A 23,924-nucleotide genomic window follows, 5' to 3' on the forward strand; every position below is an offset into this window, starting at 1 on the left:
CCGGCGGGTGAGCGGCCAGGCAGACTGGGCCTCCCGGGAGGGGGTGCAGGTTGCTCTGGGCCACCGTCTCCTCCCCCTCTCACTCCTGCTGTGTTGTTGCTGCAGCCAGAGAACACTCCGGGTCTGTCGTCCTGTTGACTGGGGTGACAGTTTAATAGTAGCTTCCTGGGCTGTCATTTAAATCTGTCTGCCAGGTTAGTAGGCCAGGGGCGGGCTGGCACGCCCCCTGCCCCCACCCCGGATCTTCCTTCAGCTGGCAGCGGTCGTCTTGGCAACGCTGGGGCCTGGCAAGCTCTGCAGAAGGGTAACCGTGGGGGGAGCCGCTCTTTCATCTGCCCGACCCGGGTACCAGTGGCCCAGCTGCCTTCAGGCTGGGCTGCAGGGCCAGAGCCAGGACACTCGGGGCTGGCCCAGGCCTGGGAGAGGAAATGGGAACAGATGAGTCCCCTCTGTGCACAAGTCTCCAAGGTAGGGGTTTACATCTTTGCCCCTCCAGACTCTCAACTGCCCTGGGAGGGAAGGGATCTGCCCCAGGTGGCTCAGCAACAGTGCTCAGTTGGATTCATCTCATTTGTGGGTCTCTGCTCTGCCATCAAAAAATGTTCTCTGAGGCCCGCGACCTGTCTGCAGAAACCTGAGGGCTAACACAGGCCTTGTCTCTCTCATCTCCCTGTCCTGTGCGGCCTGGTATCAGTGCCCCCCACCCCCCAGCCATCCTGGGCTCACCTCTAGACATGTCCCTGCTCTTAGGACTGAAACTCTCAGCTTCGCTCAGGGCCAAATGCCCTGGGAGCAGCTTTTTGTGCTTTTCATGGCTTGGTGGAGGTGGCCCAGAGACAGAAGACTGGGCACCAGCCTCTGCTGTGTGACCACAGGCCAGTCCTCCCCTCTCCGGGCCTCATCTTCTGATCTGAAGGATGCAGGGCTCGCCCTACAGCAGTGTCTCATCAAGTGTGGTTCATTGCACTGGTTTTTCTTGGGAAATTAGTAGACATGGCATCCAACAAAGATGGTCTTTGGCTTAACAAATTTGGAAATTACTGCAGGAAACAAAATCCATCTGATATCTTTCCTGTAGGCCTCTCAGGGCCCTTGGTGAGCCAATGGGCATCAAGCGTCTCCCAAAGGGAAAAGAAGAAAGCTTATGCCAAACATCTGAACGGATGGTCCCCCAGCTGTCTGTCGGGATCCCTCCTCTCTCCTCCCCTGCTAGGGCCTGATGGTCCATGTATCCAACCCCACCCCCAAATACTGAAGGAGACCCGGGTAGCTAGGAGCTGTGGGTTTTGTTGGCTGTCCTGTGATTAGCAGGGATGGGGGCTAGTCCCTGGATACGCTCAGGGAAAGCCAGGCCGCTGCACTGGGCCTCTGAGGGGCAGCCTGGTGCCAGGCAGGATGAGTCGGCCCGTGGCCAAGTAGATCTGCCAGGTCCCTTGCCACTTGCCTCCTCAAGTGTCGAATGAACCCCGAACGGCCACTCCACTGGCTCCTCCACACCCCGTGCCGTTACCCCTCTCCTTGAATGCCCTTCTCCGCTTTCCTTACTCCCACAGCTTGGCTGACCTCTCTTCTTTGAACACAGTCCTTTCCTCCAGGAAGCCTTCCCTGACCCCGGGGGTGGTTGGGTAGCCCTCCCCTGACTTCCTGGCCACACAGTGTTACCGGAGACAGAATACCTGGGCTCAGGTGCGCATGTGCTGTGCCTTTGATCTGCCGCCTCTCCCTGGGCTTGGCTTTTGCTTCTAGAATGGGAGAGCTGCAGAGGGGACTTCAAGGCCCTGGGCTCTGACAGGAGGGAGCACTGTGACTGCCAAGACAAGCCACACTGAGCAGCTCTGCCCGGCAGCCCTGACTAATCTTTGTTTTGGAGCCCCCTGTCTGCACTGGGTCTGCGGGATGAATGTGGGTGGGGAATAACAGCACGAAGGATGCACATTGTCTCGGGGAAGGGGCAGAGGAGCTGGGAGGTGCTGAGTGATCATAACAATTTCACAAGACCATGGGCTCTGGGCACAGAGAGGGGCTGAAGATGCAGTCAGCACCACCCCTCCATTCCAGATGAGGTGGTGGATGAGCCAGTGCCACACACGCAGCAGCTGAGGCTGCTGACTTCACACATCGCAGACTCGCACCTTTCTGCTTTTCATGAAGTCCAGACACCATCTAATTTAGCCCGACTGCTTCTCACAGCAACCCTGTGCGGTAAAGCAGGGATATGATCCCTGAATATGGACAAAAAAAGTGAGACTCAGAGAAGTTGTGTAACTTGCAAAAGGTCACACAGCCCACAAGTGGCAGAACAGAGTTCCATCAACCGTAAGCAGCCTGACACTTTCCTTGGTCTGCGTTCTTGTTATAAAGCAGCTCTCACTTCCTTTGTCCTGGATTTCCCACTCTCTCCCACTCTGCCATGGGGTTGGCCCCTCCCCACTGCCCTTTGGAATCCCGAGTCCTTTGTGGCAGCCCATCTGTTGCCATGGCACCAGATTATGATGTCGCAGACCCTGGATGACTGTGTACCATTCCTGGGCTGTGGAGGACAGGGATTCACAGAGGTGGGCATTGTCCAAGGGGCAACTGGCATGGAGGGACATAAATCCCTGGAAATAGAGAACTACAGCCCTGAGCCCAGCTTGGGAATCACCCTGGGAGCTGGAGCCAAGGCTGCCAAGGCCAGGAGAGTGGGGGCTGTCCTGGCTTGCTCTGACAGCCTCACAAGGCTGCTGAGCCCTCATCTCCTGGCAGGGGTGATGTAGCCTCTCTACACTGATCCGCCCGACACGAGGATGCTCGCTCAGATCCCTTTTTGCCTTCTGCCCTTGTGGCAGTGCTTCCTGGGGGAGCCACCCTCTCCACTTGCCCAGAGAGGGAAGGAGCTTGCCCAGCATCATCTAGAGAGGAGGTGGCTGTGCCAGGATTTAGACAGCTCTGCTTCCAAATCCTTCCATGTGGTTACACTTCAGACAGGGCCTGCCCAGGTAGTTTAGCCCAGTTCCCAGCATGAAACTGACCATGCTGCCTCAGTTTCCCCAGGGTGGCACATTGGCCGAGCACAGGCCGTCGAGGCCCAGGTTTACTGCACATTCCAGGGGAAGCCCTTCAGTGTAGGTGTCTCTGGTCTATGATTGATCTTCCACATTGCCTTGTCCTGCTGCCCCTGGGACCTAGTCCCGCTGCATTTGCCTTGCTGGGGTCCTCATTCTTAGCCTGATAATACCGTGGCGGCTAAGGGACTTAGCACAGAGAGCCCAAGCTTTGGCAGCTGCCACATGGGATTGAAATCCCACTTCTGCCACCTACCACGTCTACCTCTGGAGCCTCAATTTCCTCTTCTGCAAAATGGGATTAACAACAGCTGTCAGGATAGCTATAAGTCGTCACCGGGATATTGAGTGAAAGGTGCCAGGGCAGAGCCAGGGCGGAAAATGTTCAAACCAGTCATGACAGTGAATGAATCTGTTCCCTAAAACACCGCCATAGGACATGCACCCTGAGGCTGCCATTTCCTACCCTCAGGACTGTGATGGTGCCTGTGGCTGCTCTGGCCTCCTTGCTTGGGGCGCACCAGGACTTGGCACACTGTGGGAGGCCAAGCTTACTCTCAGAATGCCAGGGAGGAGAGGGTCCTTGGTGAGCATCTGGCTGGCCTAGGCCCAGCAATGGAGCCCCTCCATCACCTTCTTGGTCAGCCTGGGGTTTGCTGGTTGTGCACTTGCACTCACAGGCCGGGCTGATTCCCAATCCGTGTGCTCAGGGCACAGATACATGCTCACCGAGCACTGAGTTGGAGCTTCCATGGACTTTCCCATCTACTCCAGATCTTTTGTTCCATATCTGGTGCCACTGGGCATTTTGTTTGGAGAACCCTGGTGGGGAAGAAGGTTGTCTGACAGTGAGGTCAAATTGTGACTTCTGCTGCCCCCGAGCTGTGACCTTGAGTGTGTAACTTAACACCCTGGGACTGAACTTCCCCACGTGTCAAGTGAGGGCCACAACAGGCCTTTTGTCGTGGGGTTTCCTGGTAAAGTGTTAAGCACAGAGCCTGGCACATGGGATGCACTTGGAGAATGTTAGAACAGGAAAAAGAAAGCACGGGAATAGATGTTTCTCTCTTGGATGCAGAGCTTCCTGTCAAGGGAGCACGCTGGAAATGTCCAGGTGCCATGGCTCATAACTACTTACTCTCTGATGTGTCATAGGCTGTGATTTGCCAAAAGGTGGTGACTCAGTGGTTATGTCTGAGCAAATTCTGGGAGAAAGGGAAGGACAGGGAAGCTTGCCATGCTGCAGTTTAGGGGTCACAAAGAGCCAGACACGACTTAGCAACTGAACAACAACATTGGTATCTATTACCCACGTCGAGTTCTCAGTGCAGGGCTCAGGGAGGGCTTTCTGGGTCCTGGATTGGGAGGCAAGTGAGCTGGTTCTGATCCCCATGGTGGTGTGTTTCCCTGGGCCAGCCCTTTTCTGTCTCTAGGCCTCAGACCCCCATCTGTAGGTAGACTCTGATTCCCCTGGTTTCTTCCCACCCTGCAAAGGCAGAGATGTTCTTCTAAGGAAAGTGTGAAAGCTCATCCTAGAATGCAGATGCGCTGCAAAGATTTCATTGAAAAGGAAGGCAGAAATGGAATGGATTCAGGAGCCCTAGTGTCTGTCCTCAAATCCTTGTTGGGCTGCTCAGGGGGAGGGAGCAGTCTTGTGGCTCCAGAGGAGGCCAGAGGGCCTGTGGGAGGATTTACAAAACCCAAGGCTGGTCGCTGGGAAGGCGCTTCCTGGGAAGAACTGGAGCCTGGCCTGGAGGTGTGGGAGCAGCGGCAGTGTTTCCCTTGGGTTCAATGGCCTCCACTGAAATCTACCCTGAGTTGGGTCCTGTGTCAAATCTAATGTAATATCCACACTGGAGGAGCATCGGGCCAGTGGAGGGACAGGGAGAAAAGCAGACCATATTGGTCCCTGAGTTGGTCCCAGTTCTGCTCCCAGCTGTGAGAGCCCAGCCTGTTACGTATATCCCCCGTGAGGGTGTGGAACACCTCACTTCCTTTGCTTCTGATTAAGACTTGAACCATAAAAACAGCAATAGCTGCTGCTTACTGAGCATCTGCTGTGTACCAGGGTCTCTGTTGCCTTATCTTCATACATTATAACTTCTTGCTACTTCTCCTCGGAGCCCTTTGTGTCTTTCTCCCCATCACATAGATAAGAAAACAGAGGCTCAGAGGTCCAGTAACATCCCCAAGGTCACACAGATAGAAAGAGGCAGAGCTGGGATTCCAGCCCACAGTGTGGAGGCCTCCCCTCTGGGCTGTAAAGGCCTTCAGGACAGAGACTGATTTGGATGTCTAGAGTCTCTTTCCCTCACTGTGAACAAAACGTACCTCATTAATCTTGCCGCGAGGTGATCACTTACTTTTGTGATTTATTATCATAAATGATAAGCTCCCTGGTGCTTGCAGAAGAGGCCTTGACTTCAGTCTGGCTGGGGGGAGGAGGAAAGGCAGGTAAAGGAGAACTGACTGAAGGGGCCAAGGCCACCACTGTATGTGATCCGGGAAGGCTTCCTAGAGGCTGTGACAGTGAAACTGGACTTGAGGGGAAGAGGGAGGTGTGATGGGAAGAGGCAGTCCCTTGGTAGTTGGATGCTGTCACCCTTGTTGAACCTGGAGAGCAGGGCCAGGGACTGCCTGTCTCCTCCTGGTGTGGAGTGAATAAGTCTTTCTCTCCTGGAGCCGTGGGAGGTCACATGGTCCAGTTTGCAGACGGAGGATGTTCTGGTCGCCCTGTAGCCACCTGACTGAATGTTCTGGAAAAGCCTCCTGTGCCCACCAGGCCCCTCATGCTCTTCTCCTTGCCCCGCAGCCAAGAAGACCTGTGCAGACAGCGACTTCACCTGTAACGATGGCCATTGCATCCGAGAGCGGTGGAAGTGTGATGGCGAGGAGGACTGTCCAGACGGCTCTGACGAGTCGGAGGCCACGTGCAGTGAGTCCTGCCCCTGGGCTGGGGGTGGGGCCTGGCTCCGGGCCTCAGTTTCCTTGCCAGGCCTTCCTGGTGGGGAAGCTGGAGGCTCAGGTGAGGTGACCTGTCTCGCACAGCCCCATACGCACCTTGTGCTGAGCACTCGTGAGCTCCGGAGCTTCAAGTCGTTGGTGTCTGGTGGCCTGTGTCTGGGCTTTCCTCCCAGCTCTCTGGCGGGTTAGGCCCTGCTCCTAGAGTTCCAGGAGCTAAAAGCAGCCCCTTTGAACCCTGATGGTGAGAAGCAGCCAGCACACATGCTCCAGGCCTCCCCTCAGTTTCCCCCACTAGTATTTTTTTTTTTGAGGATTCTAATCATAATTCTAATAACACTAATGGCAGTTGGTACTTATCTAGCATTCACTATATGCAAAGCGCTGTCTGTGCTTTCATTCATCTGATTCCCATAGTGGCCTCGTGAGACAGGTACTGTAACGTTCTGACTTTTGCAGAGGTGGATGCTGAGGCTCAGAGAGGTTGAGTGACTTGCCCAAGGCCACCCAGCTGGGGTCTTCAAGGCCCTGACTCTGTCCTCTGCTCTGGGCGGACGGAGCCTAGGAGCCCGGCCCAGATGGCAACAGGCAACAGGGGCAAGATGAAGGCCGAAGCCAAGCCCCAGGCCCACCTCCCGCACTCAGCCTTTGTCTCTCTGTGATTTCTTTTCCAAGCCCTAATCCTCAAAGCAAACGTACACTGGGCAGGTCATTCCGTGACATTTGTTAAATTAAAAAGGAGAAGAGAAGGGGGCAGGGAAGGACCCAGTGGTCCCAGAGGCAGAGCTTCAGCAGAATGAGCCTGAAACAAAAGGCCAGGAGAGGGGCAGCACATGGAGGATGGTAGGGCTGGCGGGGACCTGCTAGTCAGCGTCCCCGGATCTTCCTTAGGGGTCACAGTCACCCCAGAGGCAGAAGTGGGGACAATGGAGGCCAGCGTCCTATCTAGGGCTGTGGCTGGTGATAACTGGGTTTCCTTGTCTCCTAGCAACAGAGCTACCAGTCTCCGCATGAGAAACAGGGAACAGGAGAGAGAAAGGGAGAGCAGGAGCCACCCCCCTGCCCAAGACAAGGGACTCCTCGTTTCCTTGCACAGCTGCCTCGCCTTCCCAGCCACAGCGCAGGCCCTGCCCTTCGCTCACTCCACCCAGCAGCCCCTGCACCCCGATGCAGTCCTGGAGGTGCTGGACGGTGGGGGAGGGCAGCCCACTGCTTTGTCCTGCGCTTCCAGAGGAACAAAGCCCAGCCACGCCCACTTGTGACTCCTCCTCAGGGCCAGCTTGGGCGAGAGGTGGATCTGTTTAGAGAGAAAGAAACTGAGGCTGGGACAGGTTCCTCTGCTTGCCCAAGGCGGCCTAGCTAACATAGGGCAGAGCTGTGTGCAGCCCGGAGTGCATGTTTGGGGAGGGGAGCTGTGACCGCCTTGGCAGTCAGCCAGCTCAGCCATCCAGACCCCGTGCCTGCAGTTACCCTGGACACTGGGGATGGAGGGGAAGGGAGCGTCCTCACAGTCATTACTGGGGTCTGTCCTGCTGCCTACGAACTATGCTCCCGCAACTCCCCACATCTCTGTCTGTTTGCAGTGGTGCTCCTTTCCATCTCCCTCCTGCCCAGCCCTCTATTTGGGCTGCCTCCCTTCTCTGCCTGCCCCCTCCTCCCCTTCCCGCTTGCCCTCTTTCTTCATCCTGCCTCTGTTTCTCTCTGTCTTCCCGCCTCTTACCCCTCCCAGCACTTGCTGCCTTCCCATCTTCTGGGCTGTGCTGGGCCAGGGTGGTGGGGGGTGGGGGTCTCTGGCCTCACACCTCCTGCTTCCCCAGGCCTGCTTTGGGCTCAGCTGTAAAGCACAGTTATCAGGTAGTTGAGTAACTGGAAGCCTAGAGATGCTGAGGGCCCTGCTTCTAAGACACACAGGTTGTTTGTGGCTGGTCGGCCTTCCATGACAACAGGCAGGCTCTGAAGTCTCTCTGGGGCTTGACAGAGCACTGTGTGGGAGCTGCCACCAGGGGAGTCGGGGCGCCCAGCTCCCTTCTCTGCATCCTGGGAGTCAGGGGGCTCTCCCAGTGATGCTGTGTGAGTCCTGCATGCTCTCCCGCCCCCTCTCTGCTCTAGTCTCTAACATTCCAGAGTTCCAGAGACCCTGATTCTAAGACTCCTGGACTCATAAGAGTCTGAGGCCCTTTTCTCCCTTGCCTGTACCCAGCTGGGCACAAGGCCAGGATCCCACTTTCTGTGCAGTTACACTGGTCACAGGTGGGAAGACCTGTGTGTGGGGAGGGCTGCCTGGAGAAGGTCAGCCAGTGTGGGACCTTGAGGGCCAGGTAGAATTGGGGGCAGCAGGACCTGGTAACGGGCTTGCTCACAGTCTCCTGACCAAGTGAGAACCCAGCAGCCAATTCACTGCCCATTTAATTGGCGTTGTCATAGCAACCTCCACAGCCTACCAGGTTCCTGGGGACTGTGCCAGCTTCTAGGATAGAGCCCCCTCCCCACCTGCAAAGAAAGATTATAGGCAGTAGTCAAATGTAGTGGGTTTGATGTCTGATATACTCGGGTTCAGGTCCTTTAACCTGTGAGACCGCAGGCAAGTTGCCCAATCTCCCTGAGCCTTAGTTCACTCATCTGCAAAACGGGGCAGTGGTACCTGTCTTACATGGGTGGTGAGGACCGAATGAAAAAGATGCACTCGCAGTGTCGATGGCAGTGGGATTTTTATCATTATGTTTTGATGTTAGGCCCTATCCCCGATTTAAGATCTTCGAAGTCTAAGTGAAGACGCTTTGCGTGGAGTAGGGAGGGATTTGGGAGCAGGTTCCCATTCCTGTGTTCCCCTCTATATAATCTGCATCTCACTGGCTGGGGTTCCTCCCAGATCTCTTTCCTTCTGGTTCTGGATTCTGTCACTGTCACATTGAGCCAGGAGTCACAGCAGGAACGCCCGGACATTTGCCTAATGAAAGTAGCATTTCAGCTCTAATTATAGCTCCCTTGATTGGGGATGTTTGTGACCCACCTTCAGGCATCTGTTGGGAGGTGTGCGGCATGGGGGTAGGGAAGCTGGTTCAAGGTGAGTGAGTTACAATTCTGGCTGCTGCTTATTGAAAATGAGGTTTTATTCATGCATGTTAGAGCCTTCCCATCTGGAAGGGGGACCTCACTGATTAACCAAGCATACCTTCCTATCAAAGATTTTCTGAGCTCATCTGGCAAGTCAGGGGCCCACCCAGCTGACCCTGTGAGAAGGAGCTTGGTGTGACTGCCCCCTTCTGCGCAGTGGGACATCCGTGCCATGCTTCCTTGGGCAGCAGCTGGACCCCACAGTCACCACTGCCTGAGCCCTCTGGGAGCTGGCAGTCCCTAAGTGGAGGGTGTTGACCCTGCGCCTCCCATGACCGGCTCTGCTGATGTGCTTGCTCAATAAGAAGCCGTTAGGCCCTTTCCTTCCTTCAGTCAACAGACATTTCCCTCTTTATTAATTTGTGAGCTTCTGAATTAGAGAAAGGATGGTTGGATTTCGATTTCTAAGACAAGATTCTCTGGGAATTTTTAAATGCCTGCAGCCACTCTGGAGTACAGTGGCAGGCCCTTGGTGACTTGGAGGATTCCTGATGTCTGAGGAAGTGGGGCTCCTCATTCCTGCCCCTGAGAACCTGGAGATACTTGGACAGCCAGCCAGAGGCATTCCCTGGGGCATCTGTTTCTGAGAGAGAGAGAGCGGGAGAGGGAAAGAGATGGAGAGAGAAGGAGAAGTGTTCAGTTCAATGGTGGGGGTTGCATCACGGAGGGTCCTCTGGACTGTAATAAGCTGTGATGTCTATCCCCAGGGGTGAGACCTGGGCCCTCCCAGCCCTTCGCATTTCATGAAATAAAACAAGGACAACTGTCTGCTGAGTTCCAAGTTTGCTCTGGGTTCTGTATAGGGATTTGCATGTTTCTTCATATAAGCCACGCACCAGCTCTGGGAGATGATGTAACCCCATGTGCAGGTGAGGGGAGCCAGGGTGCAGAGAGGTTAAGTGACTTGTTGAAGGACCTTCATGTTAGTAAATTTGATGTGGAGTCTAAACCATACTCTGTCTGACTCCAAACCCATGCTCTATCTCCCGTGCTATGCCACCTGGGGCCTCTAGCTTCAGTTATCCTGAAAGTGGGCATTAGACAGCCACCTCCCATCTTGCAGACTTGCCAAGGCCCAGTGAGCCTCCTGCCTGCAGTGACCCTCTCCAGGGTCACCAGGAGACCATCGGGGCCTACTTTCCCCTCCATGCAGTGTGAAGTGCCATAAGTTAACAGTGTTTGGAGTTGAAGGACCTGGGGAAGATGTGCAGCTCTGCTCTTCACAAGACTTTAAGCAAACGACTTACGGTCTCTGGGCTTCACTCTCCCCATCTGTGAAATGAAGGTGATAATAGCCTTCACTTCATGAAGAGATGGTGCGGTGGTAGTGAACCTGCCTGGCAATGCAGGAGACACAAGTGACGCAGATCCCTGGGTCAGGAAGATTCCCCTGGAGAGGGAGATGGCTGTCCAGTCTGGTACTCTTGCCTGGAGAACCCCATGGACAGAGGAGCCTGGTGGGTTACAGTCCATGGGGTCTCAGAGTTGGACACGACTGAGCGCACACACTTGAGGAGATGCTGCACGTCAACACTCCCCAGACCAGCTTCCGGGGCTGCGCAGTGAGAGGTCTGACCCAGGAGCCCAGAGGGCGAGGTCCAGGTCCTGCTTTGGGAAGTAGCTGCATCACAACAGAGACAGCAAGGTTCTGGGAGAGACGGCGGTTGTCATGCCCAGCATCCAGTATCCCGGGCAGGTCACTTCCCCTCTCTGGACTTCCACCTCCTGTCACTCCAGCCAGTGCTCCTCAGTGTGACCTCCAAGGCCTCTTGTGTCCCCCACAGGCCAAGGAGGTGCCTTGGCTCTTTGAGGGTAGGAGGGCTGGTGTCAGGCACTGCAGAATCCTCAAGAGCCTGTAATTAGAGCTGTCTATTTAGGGACACAGCAAATGTCTTATTAATTATAAAGAAAGGAAGCAGACGGATTGTTTAATCATTGTCCTTGCTGAAAGGTTATGCAATTAACTGTATAAATATTCATTCAAAGTTCAAGCAGCTGCCTGCTGCACTGGGGTATGCAGAACCAGGCCCCCGGAGATGGTACAGATGGGTCAAGGGCCGTTTCAATCACCTGGACTTTTGAGCAGAGAGTTTGGGGTTGGTTCTGGGTCACTATGTCATGTATGGATGTGAGAGCTGAACCGTAAAAATGGCTGAATGCTGAAGAATTGATGCTTTGACCTGTGGTGCTGGAGAAGACTCTTGAGAGTCCCCTGGACTGCGATGAGATCAAACCAGTCAATCCTAAGGGAAATCAACCCTGAATATTCATTGGAAGGACTGATGCTGAAGCTGAAGCTTCAATACTTTGGCCACCTGATGTGAAGAGCTGACTCATTGGGAAAGACCCTGATGCTGGGAAAGATTGAAGGCTGGAGGAAAAGGGGACGACAGAGGATGAGATGGTTGGATGGCATCACTGACTGAATGGACATAAGTTTGAACAACCTCCAGGAGATGGTGAAGGACAGGGAAGCCTGGCATGCTGCAGACCATGGTGTCATAAAGACTTGGACACGACTGAGCGACTTAACAGTGATGATTGGGCCACTACCCTACCCACAGGAGAGTGAGGGGTTTGATGGAAAGGGCAGGGTTTAGGCAAAGGAATCTCGACTCTGACTCTCACTGCTGTGCATTTGGGGCCAGTTACTCTGAGCTTTGGTCCGGGTCTCTCTGAGCTTTGGTTTCCTTATCTGTAAAATGGAGTGCTTACCTGCAGGACCAGTGTCCTGCTCTGTTCTAGGAGTGCCCCTAACATCGTCTTTGTGAATGGTGTTCCTGGGGTTTCCACTCACAGCCTGCAGGGCCTGCTTATGTGACAGGGAGAGGGTGAGGGTGACATGGGAAAATATCAACTCAGCGTCAAGTAGCCTGCCCCACAGTAGGTGCTCAGTAACCACGGCTCCCTAACAACTCCCCGTGAGCATCTGTTTCCTGAGGCCTGGCGCACAGATGCTGCCTCGGCCCTCTGTCCCCTCTGTGTCAGGGGCTTGCAGACATACAGCGCCTCCTCTAACACTTTTCTGGAAGTGGATTTAAAAGATATGAAATCTCCTGTATCTTTTGGATTTGCAGAATGGTAACCCAGGGTTTCTCAAATGGGGTGCTGAGAATCACCAGGGCAAGCCGGGGTGGGCAGAGTTGCTAAGATGCCTGGGCTCTGCCCTGGAAGCCTGGATTCAGTCTAGTGTGAGCTGGGGCCCAGGAACCTGCACCCACCACCCACCAGCCCACCCCTTATCTGGGACATTGCTGGTCGCTGCAGCCCCCTTGTGTTCAGCTGGGCCCAGAGCGGGAAGTACTTTCTTGGTTCCTGCAGTGTGTGGGTGATGGAGGTGCTCTGGGCCCCTCCCCTGACTGGCAGGCCCCTCATCACCTGTGCCACCTCCCAAGGAAGCCTGTGTAAAGGATGTTTGAGTGTTAGTGCTTCCAGGGCTCTGCCCGACAGTATTTGTAAAGGGAAATTCCTGTAAAATGAATCCCCTGAATCCTGTATTCCCAACAGGTTGCCTTATATTTATGAAATGTATTCCTAGGGGTAACTTTGGGGTCCACAGTTGGGAGGTACAAGGTACTCCTTTCCCATGGTGTAGTAGTATCTTGGGGTCTTGACTCAGACACCTGCCCCCAACTCATCTTCTCTGTGTCCTTCTCTCCATCTCTTGTGGGCTTTCATCCCAGCTATGGAAGCAAAAGTTTGGGGAAACTGGTCTGAGATTAGAGAGAAGAACTGAGGGTAAGATACCAGTAACCCACTGCCTCCAGGATGCCGTGGACTGTTCTCAGCCTCTGGCATGAGACACAGCTGACTGCACCCTATCCTGGGTCTTCAGGACTGAGTAGGACCCAGCACTGGGTGCCATGTGTGGTACACAGCAGGATACTCACTGAGGAAATAGATACGTCCTCAGCTGCTACGTGCGGAGAATAATAGTAGGTATCATGAGTGAGCACTGGCTGGGCATTCTAATTGCTTTACAGACATTAACGTAGTTGTTGTAACAGTCCAGTGGGACTGGGAATAGTATTATCCCCACTTAATGGGCACAGGGATAAAGACTGATGGCCAAGGTAGATGCCAACAAGTGACTGAGCTGAACCCAGGCCACCAAGCTCCAGAGCCCGTGCCCTCGACCTTCATGCTGGAGGCCCCACTGTAACCTATACCTTGCTGGAGTACTATGAAGATACAATGGAAGCATCTAGTACTGCACCTGGCACATCCTAGAGACCACTGGGTTTGGCCCGTGTACACCCTGGAAGGCAGGGTGAGGAAGCCAACATGGAGGTCTGAGATGTCTCTGCCTCGGCTGGGTCTATCACGTGGGTCGTCCTGGGGTGCTCAGGACGAGAGCCATCCCCAGGCTGGATCAGGGTTCTCATTCTTTCTTCCAAATTGAGAATCAGCCCTGGAGCTTCGGGCCCCTGATTGAGTCAGTCTCTGATTGCGGCTGCAGTAATTATAGCTGTGTGGTCCCGCTGGGCCCTGGCACACAGCGACTGCTCTCAGCAGCAGGCTCAGCACATTAACGGGGGGAGGCAGGCTTGGAGGGAGCTGTTGGGGCTGTGGTGAGCCCTTCCCATCTGCAGGTTCGGATCACAGAGTGACTGATCTGGAGGGCAAACTGAGACCCAAACAGGGCGTATCTTGCCCACGGGCACACAGCTGGAAATGGCACAGGTGCATGCAGGGCATGGTGGCTCCATATTGCTGGAGCCTAAAGGGAAGGCTGGGAGGTTAGGCCAGTGAGGCAGGTGGAGGGGTTGGCTCAACTGAAGAGGGTCTTGAGGGCCAGGGACCAGCGGCCATAAGAGGGTGTTAAGCAGGGCAGTGACAGGGTCAACTGTAGGATTCCGAACGTTTTAGGGGTAGGACTTTCCTGGTGGTTCAGTGGTTAAGAATCCACCTTGCAATGCAGGGGACACAGGCTCGAGTCCTGGTCCTGGAAGGTTCTCCTTGCTGCAGAGCAGCTAAACCCATGTGCTACAACTATGGAGCCCATGCTCTAGAGCCTGAGAACCACAGCTACTGAGCCCTCCTGCCACAAAGACTGAAGCCCTCGCACCCCTAGAGCCCGTGCTCCACAGCGGGAACAGCCGCTGCCGCGACAAACTCGCTCACCACAGCTAGAGGAGCCCGCACACAGCAACACAGACCCAGCCCAGCCGAAAGCAAATACACGAATAAGAAAGCCTTAGGGCAGAGGAACTTCTCAGACGAAGAAACTGAGACAGGAAGGCCCTGGTGGATTCCCAGGGCTTCAGGCCATGTGTCCGGAGTCAGGCAGTAGGGCTCACTGGCACCATGCCCTATGTCCCCCTTGGCTAAGCCATGCGCTTCTGTCTCTCTCTGCAGCCAAGCAGGTGTGTCCTGCAGAGAAGCTGAGCTGCGGACCCTCCAGCCACAAGTGTGTGCCGGCCTCGTGGCGCTGCGATGGGGAGAAGGACTGCGAGAGCGGAGCGGACGAGGCTGGATGTGCCACGTGTGAGTCCAGGGTCTGGTCCCCAGGGTCTCGGTCCGGCAGCCTTGGGCAGCAGTGTCCATTCGTGGGGAAGGAGGGCCAGATGCTGCAGGGGGCTTGGGAGGTGGAGAGGAAAGGGGGACGGTCAGGACACTAGTAATGGCCGGGCACTTTGAACAGACATTCTTTTTCATCCTCACAACCACCTCACGAGCAGCCATTATCATCCCCATTTGTGGGTGAGGAAACTGAGGCTCAGACAAGCGAGGAAAAATGCCCACAGCTAAGTGATGGGACTGAGTGAGTTTCAACTTCAGGTCCGGACAGCAAAGTCCACGCGTGTTTTAACCATGCCTGACATCTGCTCATCCATTCCATAAGTCTACACTGATCTCTGAGCAGGGGCAGGAGACCAGAGTGGGGGCCACAGTGAGAGATGGTGGTGGCCTGGGGGAGGACACCGGTAGTGTCGGCAGGAGGGGGGCAGATTCCTGAGGACTGTTGCTGAAATCTCAGGTCTGAGCACCAATGTCACGGGGCAGGAAGACAGTCTCAGCAGGCTTCTGCAGGGACAGATGGAAGTGGTCACTGGGGCAGTTCCACATCAGTGGGCTTCAAACACAGGATTATCTCCTTCCCAGGGGGCAGGCCAGCAGGGCCTGGGCCAGTGGGGAAGGCGGTCTGGCCGGGCATGTCTCATATGCAATGGGTGCCTACTGTGTGCCAGGCTCTGGAAGGGTCAAGAAGGTGAATCCTATAGGCCTCTTTCTGGGAGCTCATGATGAATGGGGGAGACAGACTGGCTGTTGGAACTGGGCTGTGAGGCTGAGCAGAGATCCGGGCGATCGCTCGGGGGCTTTTGCCAAGGACTTGTCCACCACTGTCTCCCACCCTGCTCACTCTGCCAGCTTCTGTCCTTGTATCTTGCCCATCCTTCCTGGCCCGGGGAAAGTGCCGCTTCCTCTGGGGGCTTCTAGGTCACAGCACTCTAAGAATGTAAGTCTCTGGAATTTGGATATCTCTGGAGCTGGAAGCGTCTGGGTATGGGGGCAGATCCTGGCTGGGACCAGCAGTTGCAAAGACCCAGTGGTACACTGCCTCATTTCTGCAGTTGTGATAATGCTGTGGGGCCTCACTGGCCAGTGAGAATCCTCTCCCCTCCATACCTCCTGAAAATCAAATGTTTCCGCAGTCATCAAGGCTATCAGCCACTATTTCCAGGAGTGGGAATAGCTCTAACTCTGGCATGTCGGGGCAGGGCTGTTCCCTGTTAATTATAGAAAATAGTCATGTTCAAAGGTCCTATTGGGCTTCTCTGCTTCAGCTCCCAATCACCAAGGCAAAGGAAAAAGAATTCTCCCTTCTCTCATCCCTCAAAGCTTCTTCTATTCATGAATGCTGGGAGGGGTCCCTCAACACAGGCCTGGTGATGTAGATCTTAAAGGTGCTGTCAGCTTTGAAACCTTGGAGCAAGCTCACGATGAAGTGGCTCTTCCTCCTAGAACTCTGATCATAGTGACTCCTCCTCCCTGTCCAGACAGGGAGGGCTCATCTAGGCATCAGCTTAATCTTGAAGGGCAGACATCACAGAGTAGGGTGATTTTTCCTACCAAGGCCCCAACATCCCAAAAGCCCAGAAGGGGAAAAAATTCATCTGTCAGAAACTTGATAGAGCCGTCAGCAACACATGACATGAGCTGCCTACATTGTGAAACTGAAGGCATCCTTCTATTTTATGTTCAGTAACAATGAAAAAGGACAGGTTTCCAACAGAAAGTAAAAACACGGACTCTTGTCGCCCCCACGTGGAAAGATGGGGTGCTGCCACCACCAAGTTACCGGGCTTCCCAGGTGGCGCTAGTGGTGGCGCTTCTGCCAAAGCAAAGACATGAAAGATGAGCGTTTGATCCCTGAATGGGGAAGATACCCAGAAGGAGGGCATGGCAACCCACTCCAGTATTCTTGCCTGGAGGATCCCACAGGAGCCTGGTGGGCTACAGGCTATTGGGTCACAAAGAGTCGAACACGACTGAAGTGACTTAGCATGCATGCACGCGCAGCCTCTGTATCCATGCCTGGCCTGGGGCTCCAGGCCTCTTCTTGGCCTCTGTATAAGGAAAGAAGGAGGGAGGAAGCCAGGTCGCTACTCTAGAAACTCCAGGTGGGAATAAAACTGGAAAGCCCAGAGGAGTCAGAGCAGGAAGTAAGAGCCCCAAACCTGAGTTCTGGACCCCTCGTCACCGCAAACTGACTGTGCGACCCTGGGCACGTTTCTCCTCTCCCTGGGCCTCAGTTTCCCCATCTGTAAATTGGTAGTGGGGCTACTGGTCTCTAAGGCTCTCCCAGCCTCTGAGCTCAGAGCAGCCCACCAGGGAGGGGAAGCCCAGGGCCCTAGGCAGGGCCAATGACCTATACCCATAGTGATTAAGTGAAAGTGAGGTCACTCAGTTGTGTCCGACTCTTTGCGACCCGTGGACTGTAGCCCACCAAGCTCCTCCATCCATAGGATTCTCCAGGCAAGAATACTGGAGTGAGTTGCCATTTCCTTCTCCATAATGATTGTGAATCCCTAAATTATTCCTCACACCTGGGCTGGCCCAGCCTCCATTTCCACCACACACACTCACTGCAGGGAGCTCAGTGCTGGACCTTCAGGAAAAAGTGGGCCAATCTCAGAGCCCACCCCTATGCAGTTTGTGGTCATGCGGCAGACAGAGAAGGACACGAGACCCAGACCCCTGAGCAGGCTGTGAAGGGCGCCTGAAAGAAGATTGGAGGTGTGTGGAAACTTCCCAAGCAGGGAACACGAAGTGTGTTATGAAAGAGGTAGAATTTGGACCCTTGAAGGATTTGAACTCATCACTGTGATAAAGAGAGACAGTGGCAGACAAGAGATGGGCGTCCAGAAGATGAAACAGCCTGGGCAAAGGCTGGGAAGTGGGAAAGTGTACAAATGGTCTAGTGTGTGGTGTGAAGCAGGGTGTGAGTGGAGTGAGGTGATGGAGCTGCAGCAATAGCTCCATGCCAGTGGCCTTGGATGCCAGGCCAAGGGACTTAGAGGGGATATGCAAGCAAACCAGGGAGCGGGGAGGGGCCTGAGCTGCGGAAGTAGGTCGAGGGCCTTGCTCCTGGAAGGGTCGGTGTCATGCTACATATCATTTCCTGGGAACATTGGGAGAGGCCTTCAAGACAGGTTACACTCTGCAGCTTTAGAGACTCTTAGTCCCACCATCCTGTAGGCAGCAGGACAGGAATTCCCGCTCCCAGTGAGGCTAAGGGGAAGAGCCTGCTGCCCCGGGTCGTTCACCATGACCTTAGTTGGACCCCGGTTGGAGGCCCCCTCTGCCGTCCACATTTGGGGCCCCCAGCAGGGCTCATTCAGGCTGGTGGGTGAGGATCAGGGCCCCTGGAGCGGGACCGGCGGGCCCGGGGCGCGGGGGATAGGGTCTGGCGGGCCGACTGGCTCTCTGTCCCGCGCAGTGTGCGCCCCGCACGAGTTCCAGTGCAGCAACCGCTCGTGCCTGGCCGCCGTGTTCGTGTGCGACGGCGACGACGACTGCGGCGACGGCAGCGACGAGCGCGGCTGCGCCGACCCGGCCTGCGGGCCCCGCGAGTTCCGCTGCAGCGGCGACAGCGGCGCCTGCATCCCCGAGCGCTGGGTCTGCGACCGCCAGTTCGACTGCGAGGACCGCTCGGACGAGGCGCCCGAACTGTGCGGCCGCGCGGGCCCCCGGGCCACGCCCGCGCCGGCCGCCTGCGCCGCCGCCGCCCAGTTCGCCTGCCGCAGCGGCGAGTGCGTGCACCTGGGCTGGCGCTGCGACGGTGACCGCGACTGCAAGGACAAGTCGGACGAGGCCGACTGCCGTAAGCCCCCGCCCGCCCCCATATCGCCCAGGGCCGCGGGTGCGCCACGGTCCGCGGAGGAGGCCGCCTCTTCTCGCCCTACTCCGACCCTAGTCTTGGTTTAACGGGGGCGACAGAACTGGGGAAACGTGAAGTGTGTGTGGTCACATGGCTGCTAAGCTGCGGAGCTCAGGGTGTTCACAGGTACCTGTGACCCTCCGGGATGCGCCCCTGCCCCTGTCATACCTCCCACCTCTGCCTTCCCTGGCCCAAGCAGTCACCCACTGGTTCCAATGCCAGACACCTTGGTACACTAAAGAAGAGCCCCCACCCCACCCTTCCCTACCTCCTGGGCCTGCTCATCCTTCAAGGCTTCTCTCAGATTCCTCTGATGGGCCCTGCTGGGTTGGGTTCCCCTGAGCTCCTGCAGGTTCCTGGCCACCTTATCTTACAACACATCCACACAATGATCTCCTTTGCCCCTCAGCCCTGCTCTGCACCCTTGACGTCTTAGAGGAAGGGGAGGCACTTAGTAATCTGTGCCCCCCACCCCTATATCCTGGGCACTGAGGAAGGGTTTGCTGAAAGGGTGAGGTCATTAAGTAATGAGCCCTGAGATTCCAAAGAAGTTCACGTGTCTGTTCTGGAGGGGTGGCCCTGGGGAGAACCGGTAGAGAGGGAAACAGGAGACCTGAGTTTTAGTGCTGGCTTAGCCTGCCAGAGTGCTGTGTGACCCTGGGTGAGGCCTTCCCCCTCTCTGAGCTTCAGTCTCCCCATCTTGTGCCTTGGCCAGGTGTCCTCCGAAGACTCCCAAGCTCCGCGACTGGTTCTGTTCTTGCCGGGGGTGGTTGTGGAGTGGAGGTGGGGCTGGAGGTGGGGGAGCAGAGCTTTCCCAGCACCTGAGGGCGCTGACCCTCTCCGCTCACCCTCCCCTGGCAGCGCTGGGCACCTGCCGTGGAGATGAGTTCCAGTGCGGGGATGGGACTTGTGTGCCTGCCATCAAGCGCTGCAACCAGGAGCAGGACTGTCCAGACGGGAGTGATGAAACTGGCTGCCTGCAGGGTGAGTGTGGTCAGCGGCAAGGGGACGGCACCCCCTGAGCTTTCCCCTGGCTCCCTGGAGAGAGCGGAGTTGGGAGACACCACCCCTGGGCCCTTATGATGCCTCTTCCCCCAGAGTATTACTTGTCTCTAAACCACCCAGAGCCCCTCCCTGCGGGTCCACATGGCACTAGAACTGGAGCCCTAAGGACTTCGCAGAAGCTGAAAGAGGCCTGGGGGAGGGGTGTGAAGGCACTGCGGAGATCCAGCCCCCACCCTTTGTGTCCATCTGCACCTACAAGCAGCTTCACTAACTGGTTCCTGGGCTGGGCAGAGGCAGGATCCTGCTCCCCAGGGGCCCCCTTAATTCTCAGGTGGCTCTCTGTCATCACCCTGCAGGAGTAGGGACCCTGAGCCCCTGGTCATCTGGAGAAGTGGATCAAGGATTGGGCGGTGAGGTGGCCTCCCCAGTCTAGGACCCCTGGAGCATAGGCCCCCTCAGGAGATGGTCCCTGCAGCCCTCAGGGTGTCTGTAGAGGGGCTGCATTTCCCTCCAAGGTCCCTAATGCTGGTAGTTCAGATGTAGACCCCCACACCCTGCCCACCTCCATGATCCTGGTTATCCTTGAGGTCCTGTCCTGTGAACAGAGCTCCCACCAGCCCTGTATTCAGCTGTCAATCCTGGGCCACCGTCTGGAGCTCTCCTCATCTCCCACGGGCCCAGTCCACCCCAACCCTCCCTGCCTAAGGTCTCACAGGTGCTGTCCACTCTCTTGTCCGGCCCGACAGAGTCAACATGTGAGGGTCCCCGCAGATTTCAGTGTAAGAGTGGCGAGTGCGTGGACGGCAGGAAAGTGTGTGATGCTCAGAGGGACTGCCGGGACTGGTCGGATGAGCCTCTGAAAGAGTGTGGTACAGTACCTGTCTCCGTCCGGCTGCTGGACCAACCCCCCGTGACACCCACTCCTGGCCTTCAGGCCACAGCCCTCACCCGCCCCTCTGCACATGTGCTGTTCCGACCCTCTCTCTGGACCCGTGTGCTGTCCCGTGGTCTCAGAAGGGGCTCTTTGCCTTTGGGGCCTCTTGTTCTGTGTTTCTGCAAATCTAAGGGCCTTTCCTTTCCAAATGCTCAAAATTGTGCTTCCTCTCGTAAACACAGCCTCTCTTCAGTTGTCTCAGATTCAGACCTCTGAGTGTGTGCTCACTTGGGAACTTTCTCTCTTTCTCATTGTTTCTGCCCTGCTGTCCTAGCCAGGGCCCTGGCCTCTGAGGCCTTCCAGCCCCCCAGCAGGGGACCCTGCAGTGGAAGAGGTGGGGAACAGCCAGCGGGTGGCCAGACGAGGCACAGATGAAGGTCACTGGGCTCAGGCCGGGCCTGGGTAAGGATAGGGCAGACCCAGCAGCAGAGGGTGGCACCATCCTATGCCCTGAGGAGCCTTCTGGGAGACCAGACTCACAGGCTGGACACAAGCAAGGAATGCAAGGAGGCGGCTGCCCTGACGGCCAGAGCTGTCAGGCTGGGTTCCCAGCTAAAAGGAGCGGGAGAGTCTGGATTGCAGGTGGGCGGACATCACCAAGAGCTCGTGGGAAACTCAGGGTGGGCTCTAGGAAGGTTCATTTCTGAGGTCAGCAGCTTGGACAGAGAACACCTGAGTGGACAGAGCCTAGGTCAGATCCTCCCTCCCCTGCCTTCCTGGCAGGCCCGTTTCCACCCAGCACCCTCCTTCCTGGGCCTTCAGAGCAGATCATTCCCTTGAGCTTCCTGAAACAGCACACTTTTGCCCCTGTTGAAAATTGGGAAATTGATTTCGGAAAGGAAGAGAAGCTGGGAGAAGGTCACTCGGCCTTCATCTGAGCTTGCAGGTGACAGACTGCCCCCAGCCTCTGCCCTGAAAAGTCCCAGAATAAGGAAGTCATGGAAAAGAGGATAGGGCAGCAGGAACATCCGAGCCTAGGCGCCCTACCAGAGACTACTAACCTGCTGAACTCTCTTCTCTCTTGTCTTTTGCATGACACTCCAAAGAGACGTATGTACGCATGTGTTTGTGTCTCTGTGCTGGTGAGAGACCAGTGTCTGTATTCGTGACTCCTTCTCGGAGGAAGGCAAGGGAGTTGCGTCACGTGTCTCTGTGTGGCTGCCATGTCTGTGTGAATGCGCCTGTGCATGTGAGCTGGCGTGTGTGCATGCAGGTGTGCACTAGTGCTGGGGCACTGCCCCTTCCTTCCGTGGGGACCCCAAATGCCCCTCGGGCCTCTCTGGACCACTTTCCCTCCCTCCCCCCACTGCAGGCCCCCTGCAGACTCACCTCCAGGGTAGACCAAACTGGGAAGGCCCAGAGACTCCCCTCTTCTGCCTCCGTGCTGGCTCTCCAGGGCTGAGGGACCCTCTACCCGTTCTCTGACCCTGACTCACCTCAACCCTGGAGGCCTCTGTGCCTTCGTCTTTCATGGAAGCCTAAGTCACGTGGCACTCTCCCCTTCCCCCATCAGAGCCATCTGGCACCTCCTGCTCCACCCAGTGCTCAGTAAATACAGTGGTTGAACTGCCGCTCCTGCAGAAGGAGAGGGAGGAAGTGAGTGATGGTGACTGAGGCCATGAGTGAGCAGGTGAACAAGTGAATGGATGGCGCTGAGGCAGTAGTATGCAGTGTGCTATGGGAGAGGTCAGGGAGGGCTGGGAGTGATGGGGAGATTCCTGGAGGTGGTGCCCTCCAGAAACCAGCCCACCCTAAGGGGCTGGGGCTTCCCAGTGTTGGGCCTGGCCAAGTCACCCCCAGCCCACCAGTCATGGGATTGCCGTGGTCTTGTTCTTTCAGTTCTGCCAGCATCCCAGAGAAACAGAAGGCGGCCCAGGGGTAAAGGGGAACATTCCCCCAGCATGGCTCAGGCTGGAGAGGGGGGGGGGCACCCACAGCTATGCATGGCCTGGGGTGGGAAGCTCAGACCAGCTGTGTGCATGGCCCTGGCTGGCTCGGCACAGCTCTGCTTGGCTTGGCTGGAGTGGCGGGGCAGGGGTCTAATGGGCAGAGGGTGGCACGGCACCTTCCCCTGGCTTGAAGAGTTAACCTTCTGTGATTCTAAAGCCCAGAAGATGCTGTGAGCATTCGGTGAGCCTTGGTCCTGGCCTCTCTGACCTCCACTGGGACCCTGCCAGACGTGGTGAGGGAGTGGAGGATGGGGGAACGAGATCCCTTCATCCCTTGCAGCAGTCGGTAATCTTGGGACCAGACTTGTGACCAAGTGTAGGAATAGGGACAGGTGCTGAGAGGAGAGGAGGGGGAAAAAGTCCACCATAGTTCACAGTGGGAGAGAACTGACTTAGCAACAGTGCCATGGAGACAGAGGCCTGGCAGTCTTAAATAACCACAAGCTCAGTAATGGGCAGCCCTTGTAGTAGTTCAGACCCCTCTGGGTGGCAGACTAGCTCTGGGCCCCGTCCAGAGAGGGGCATGGACAGATGGAGTGCATCCAGAGAAAGACCCGTGAAAGGCAGGGGACCAGGAATCAGTGCTTTAAGGAAATGCTGAGGGAGCCATTGGACTCTGGCCAACCCTGCGTGGTACCAGCTGCCTCGGGGGGAAGTGGGCTTCCCGAGACTGGAGGTGGCTAAGCAAGGGCATTTCACGGGGGATTCTTAAGGTACTTGAGGGTTGGACATGGCACATGCTTACTGAGGTCATGAGGAAGGAGACGTAAGAAATGTGTTTGTGAAAGGAAAGACCTTAGGCAGCCTGGCTGCTTCCAGGCTGGTGATGGACAGAGTTCTGGCCTGGGAGGCAAAGGACCCGAGTTCTGGTTCCACCCTGTCCTGTCTGTGTGTCTGGCCTTAAGCAAGGACCCTCTGTGAGCCTCCTCTTGCCCAGTCACCTGGCTAACGAGGCTGAGGCTCGATGAGGCTCTGGGGGAGGCTGAGGCTGCCCTGAGTCTCTGCTTCAGCTCCAGGCCCATCCGTGTCCCTTCCCCACCCCAGTCTCAATTCCTGGACCCTCAGGAGCCCATGTCCCTCCCCAGGCCTGAACGAGTGTCTGCACAACAATGGTGGCTGTTCCCACATCTGTACCGACCTTAAGATTGGCTTTGAGTGCACGTGCCCTGCAGGCTACCAGCTCCTGGACCAGAAGACCTGTGGCGGTGAGCACCCCTACCCCAGCCCCTCAAGCAGAGGCAGCTCCTCCTGCTGGTTCTGACCTCTGCTCCTCCCCACAGACATCGATGAGTGCGAGGACCCAGATGCCTGCAGCCAGATCTGTGTCAATTACAAGGGCTACTTTAAATGCGAGTGCCACCCTGGCTACGAGATGGACACACTGACCAAGAACTGCAAGGCCGTTGGTCAGTATGGACACTACAAGGTGGGGGGCAGGGGAGCAGCTCTGAGGGAGTCCAGGAAGCAGCGTGCTTCACATGCAAGGAGTGGGTGTGCACACACACCCCCTCACACACTCAGATAGGAAGTTG

At 56.2% G+C, this 23,924-nt stretch overlaps 1 protein-coding gene across 4 annotated transcripts in view; it reads left to right on the forward strand.

The window, feature by feature from the left end:
• LRP8 (LDL receptor related protein 8) overlaps nucleotides 1-23,924 on the forward strand; it is a 76,635-nt gene that overhangs the window by 29,025 nt on the left and 23,686 nt on the right. For 2 of the 4 annotated variants that reach the window (XM_068963608.1, XM_068963609.1), the window contains exons 3-8: nucleotides 5,857-5,979; nucleotides 14,478-14,606; nucleotides 18,064-18,447; nucleotides 19,366-19,488; nucleotides 23,478-23,597; nucleotides 23,673-23,798. In XM_068963608.1, coding sequence (XP_068819709.1) covers nucleotides 5,857-5,979; nucleotides 14,478-14,606; nucleotides 18,064-18,447; nucleotides 19,366-19,488; nucleotides 23,478-23,597; nucleotides 23,673-23,798 — 1,005 coding nt within the window. The remainder of the gene's footprint in view (nucleotides 1-5,856; nucleotides 5,980-14,477; nucleotides 14,607-18,063; nucleotides 18,448-19,365; nucleotides 19,489-23,477; nucleotides 23,598-23,672; nucleotides 23,799-23,924) is intronic. The other 2 variants (XM_068963612.1, XM_068963610.1) reach the window with 2 other exon arrangements.

Source organism: Capricornis sumatraensis, chromosome 2, assembly GCF_032405125.1.
Source record: "Capricornis sumatraensis isolate serow.1 chromosome 2, serow.2, whole genome shotgun sequence".
In the NCBI taxonomy this organism is placed as follows: Eukaryota; Metazoa; Chordata; class Mammalia; order Artiodactyla; family Bovidae; genus Capricornis; species Capricornis sumatraensis.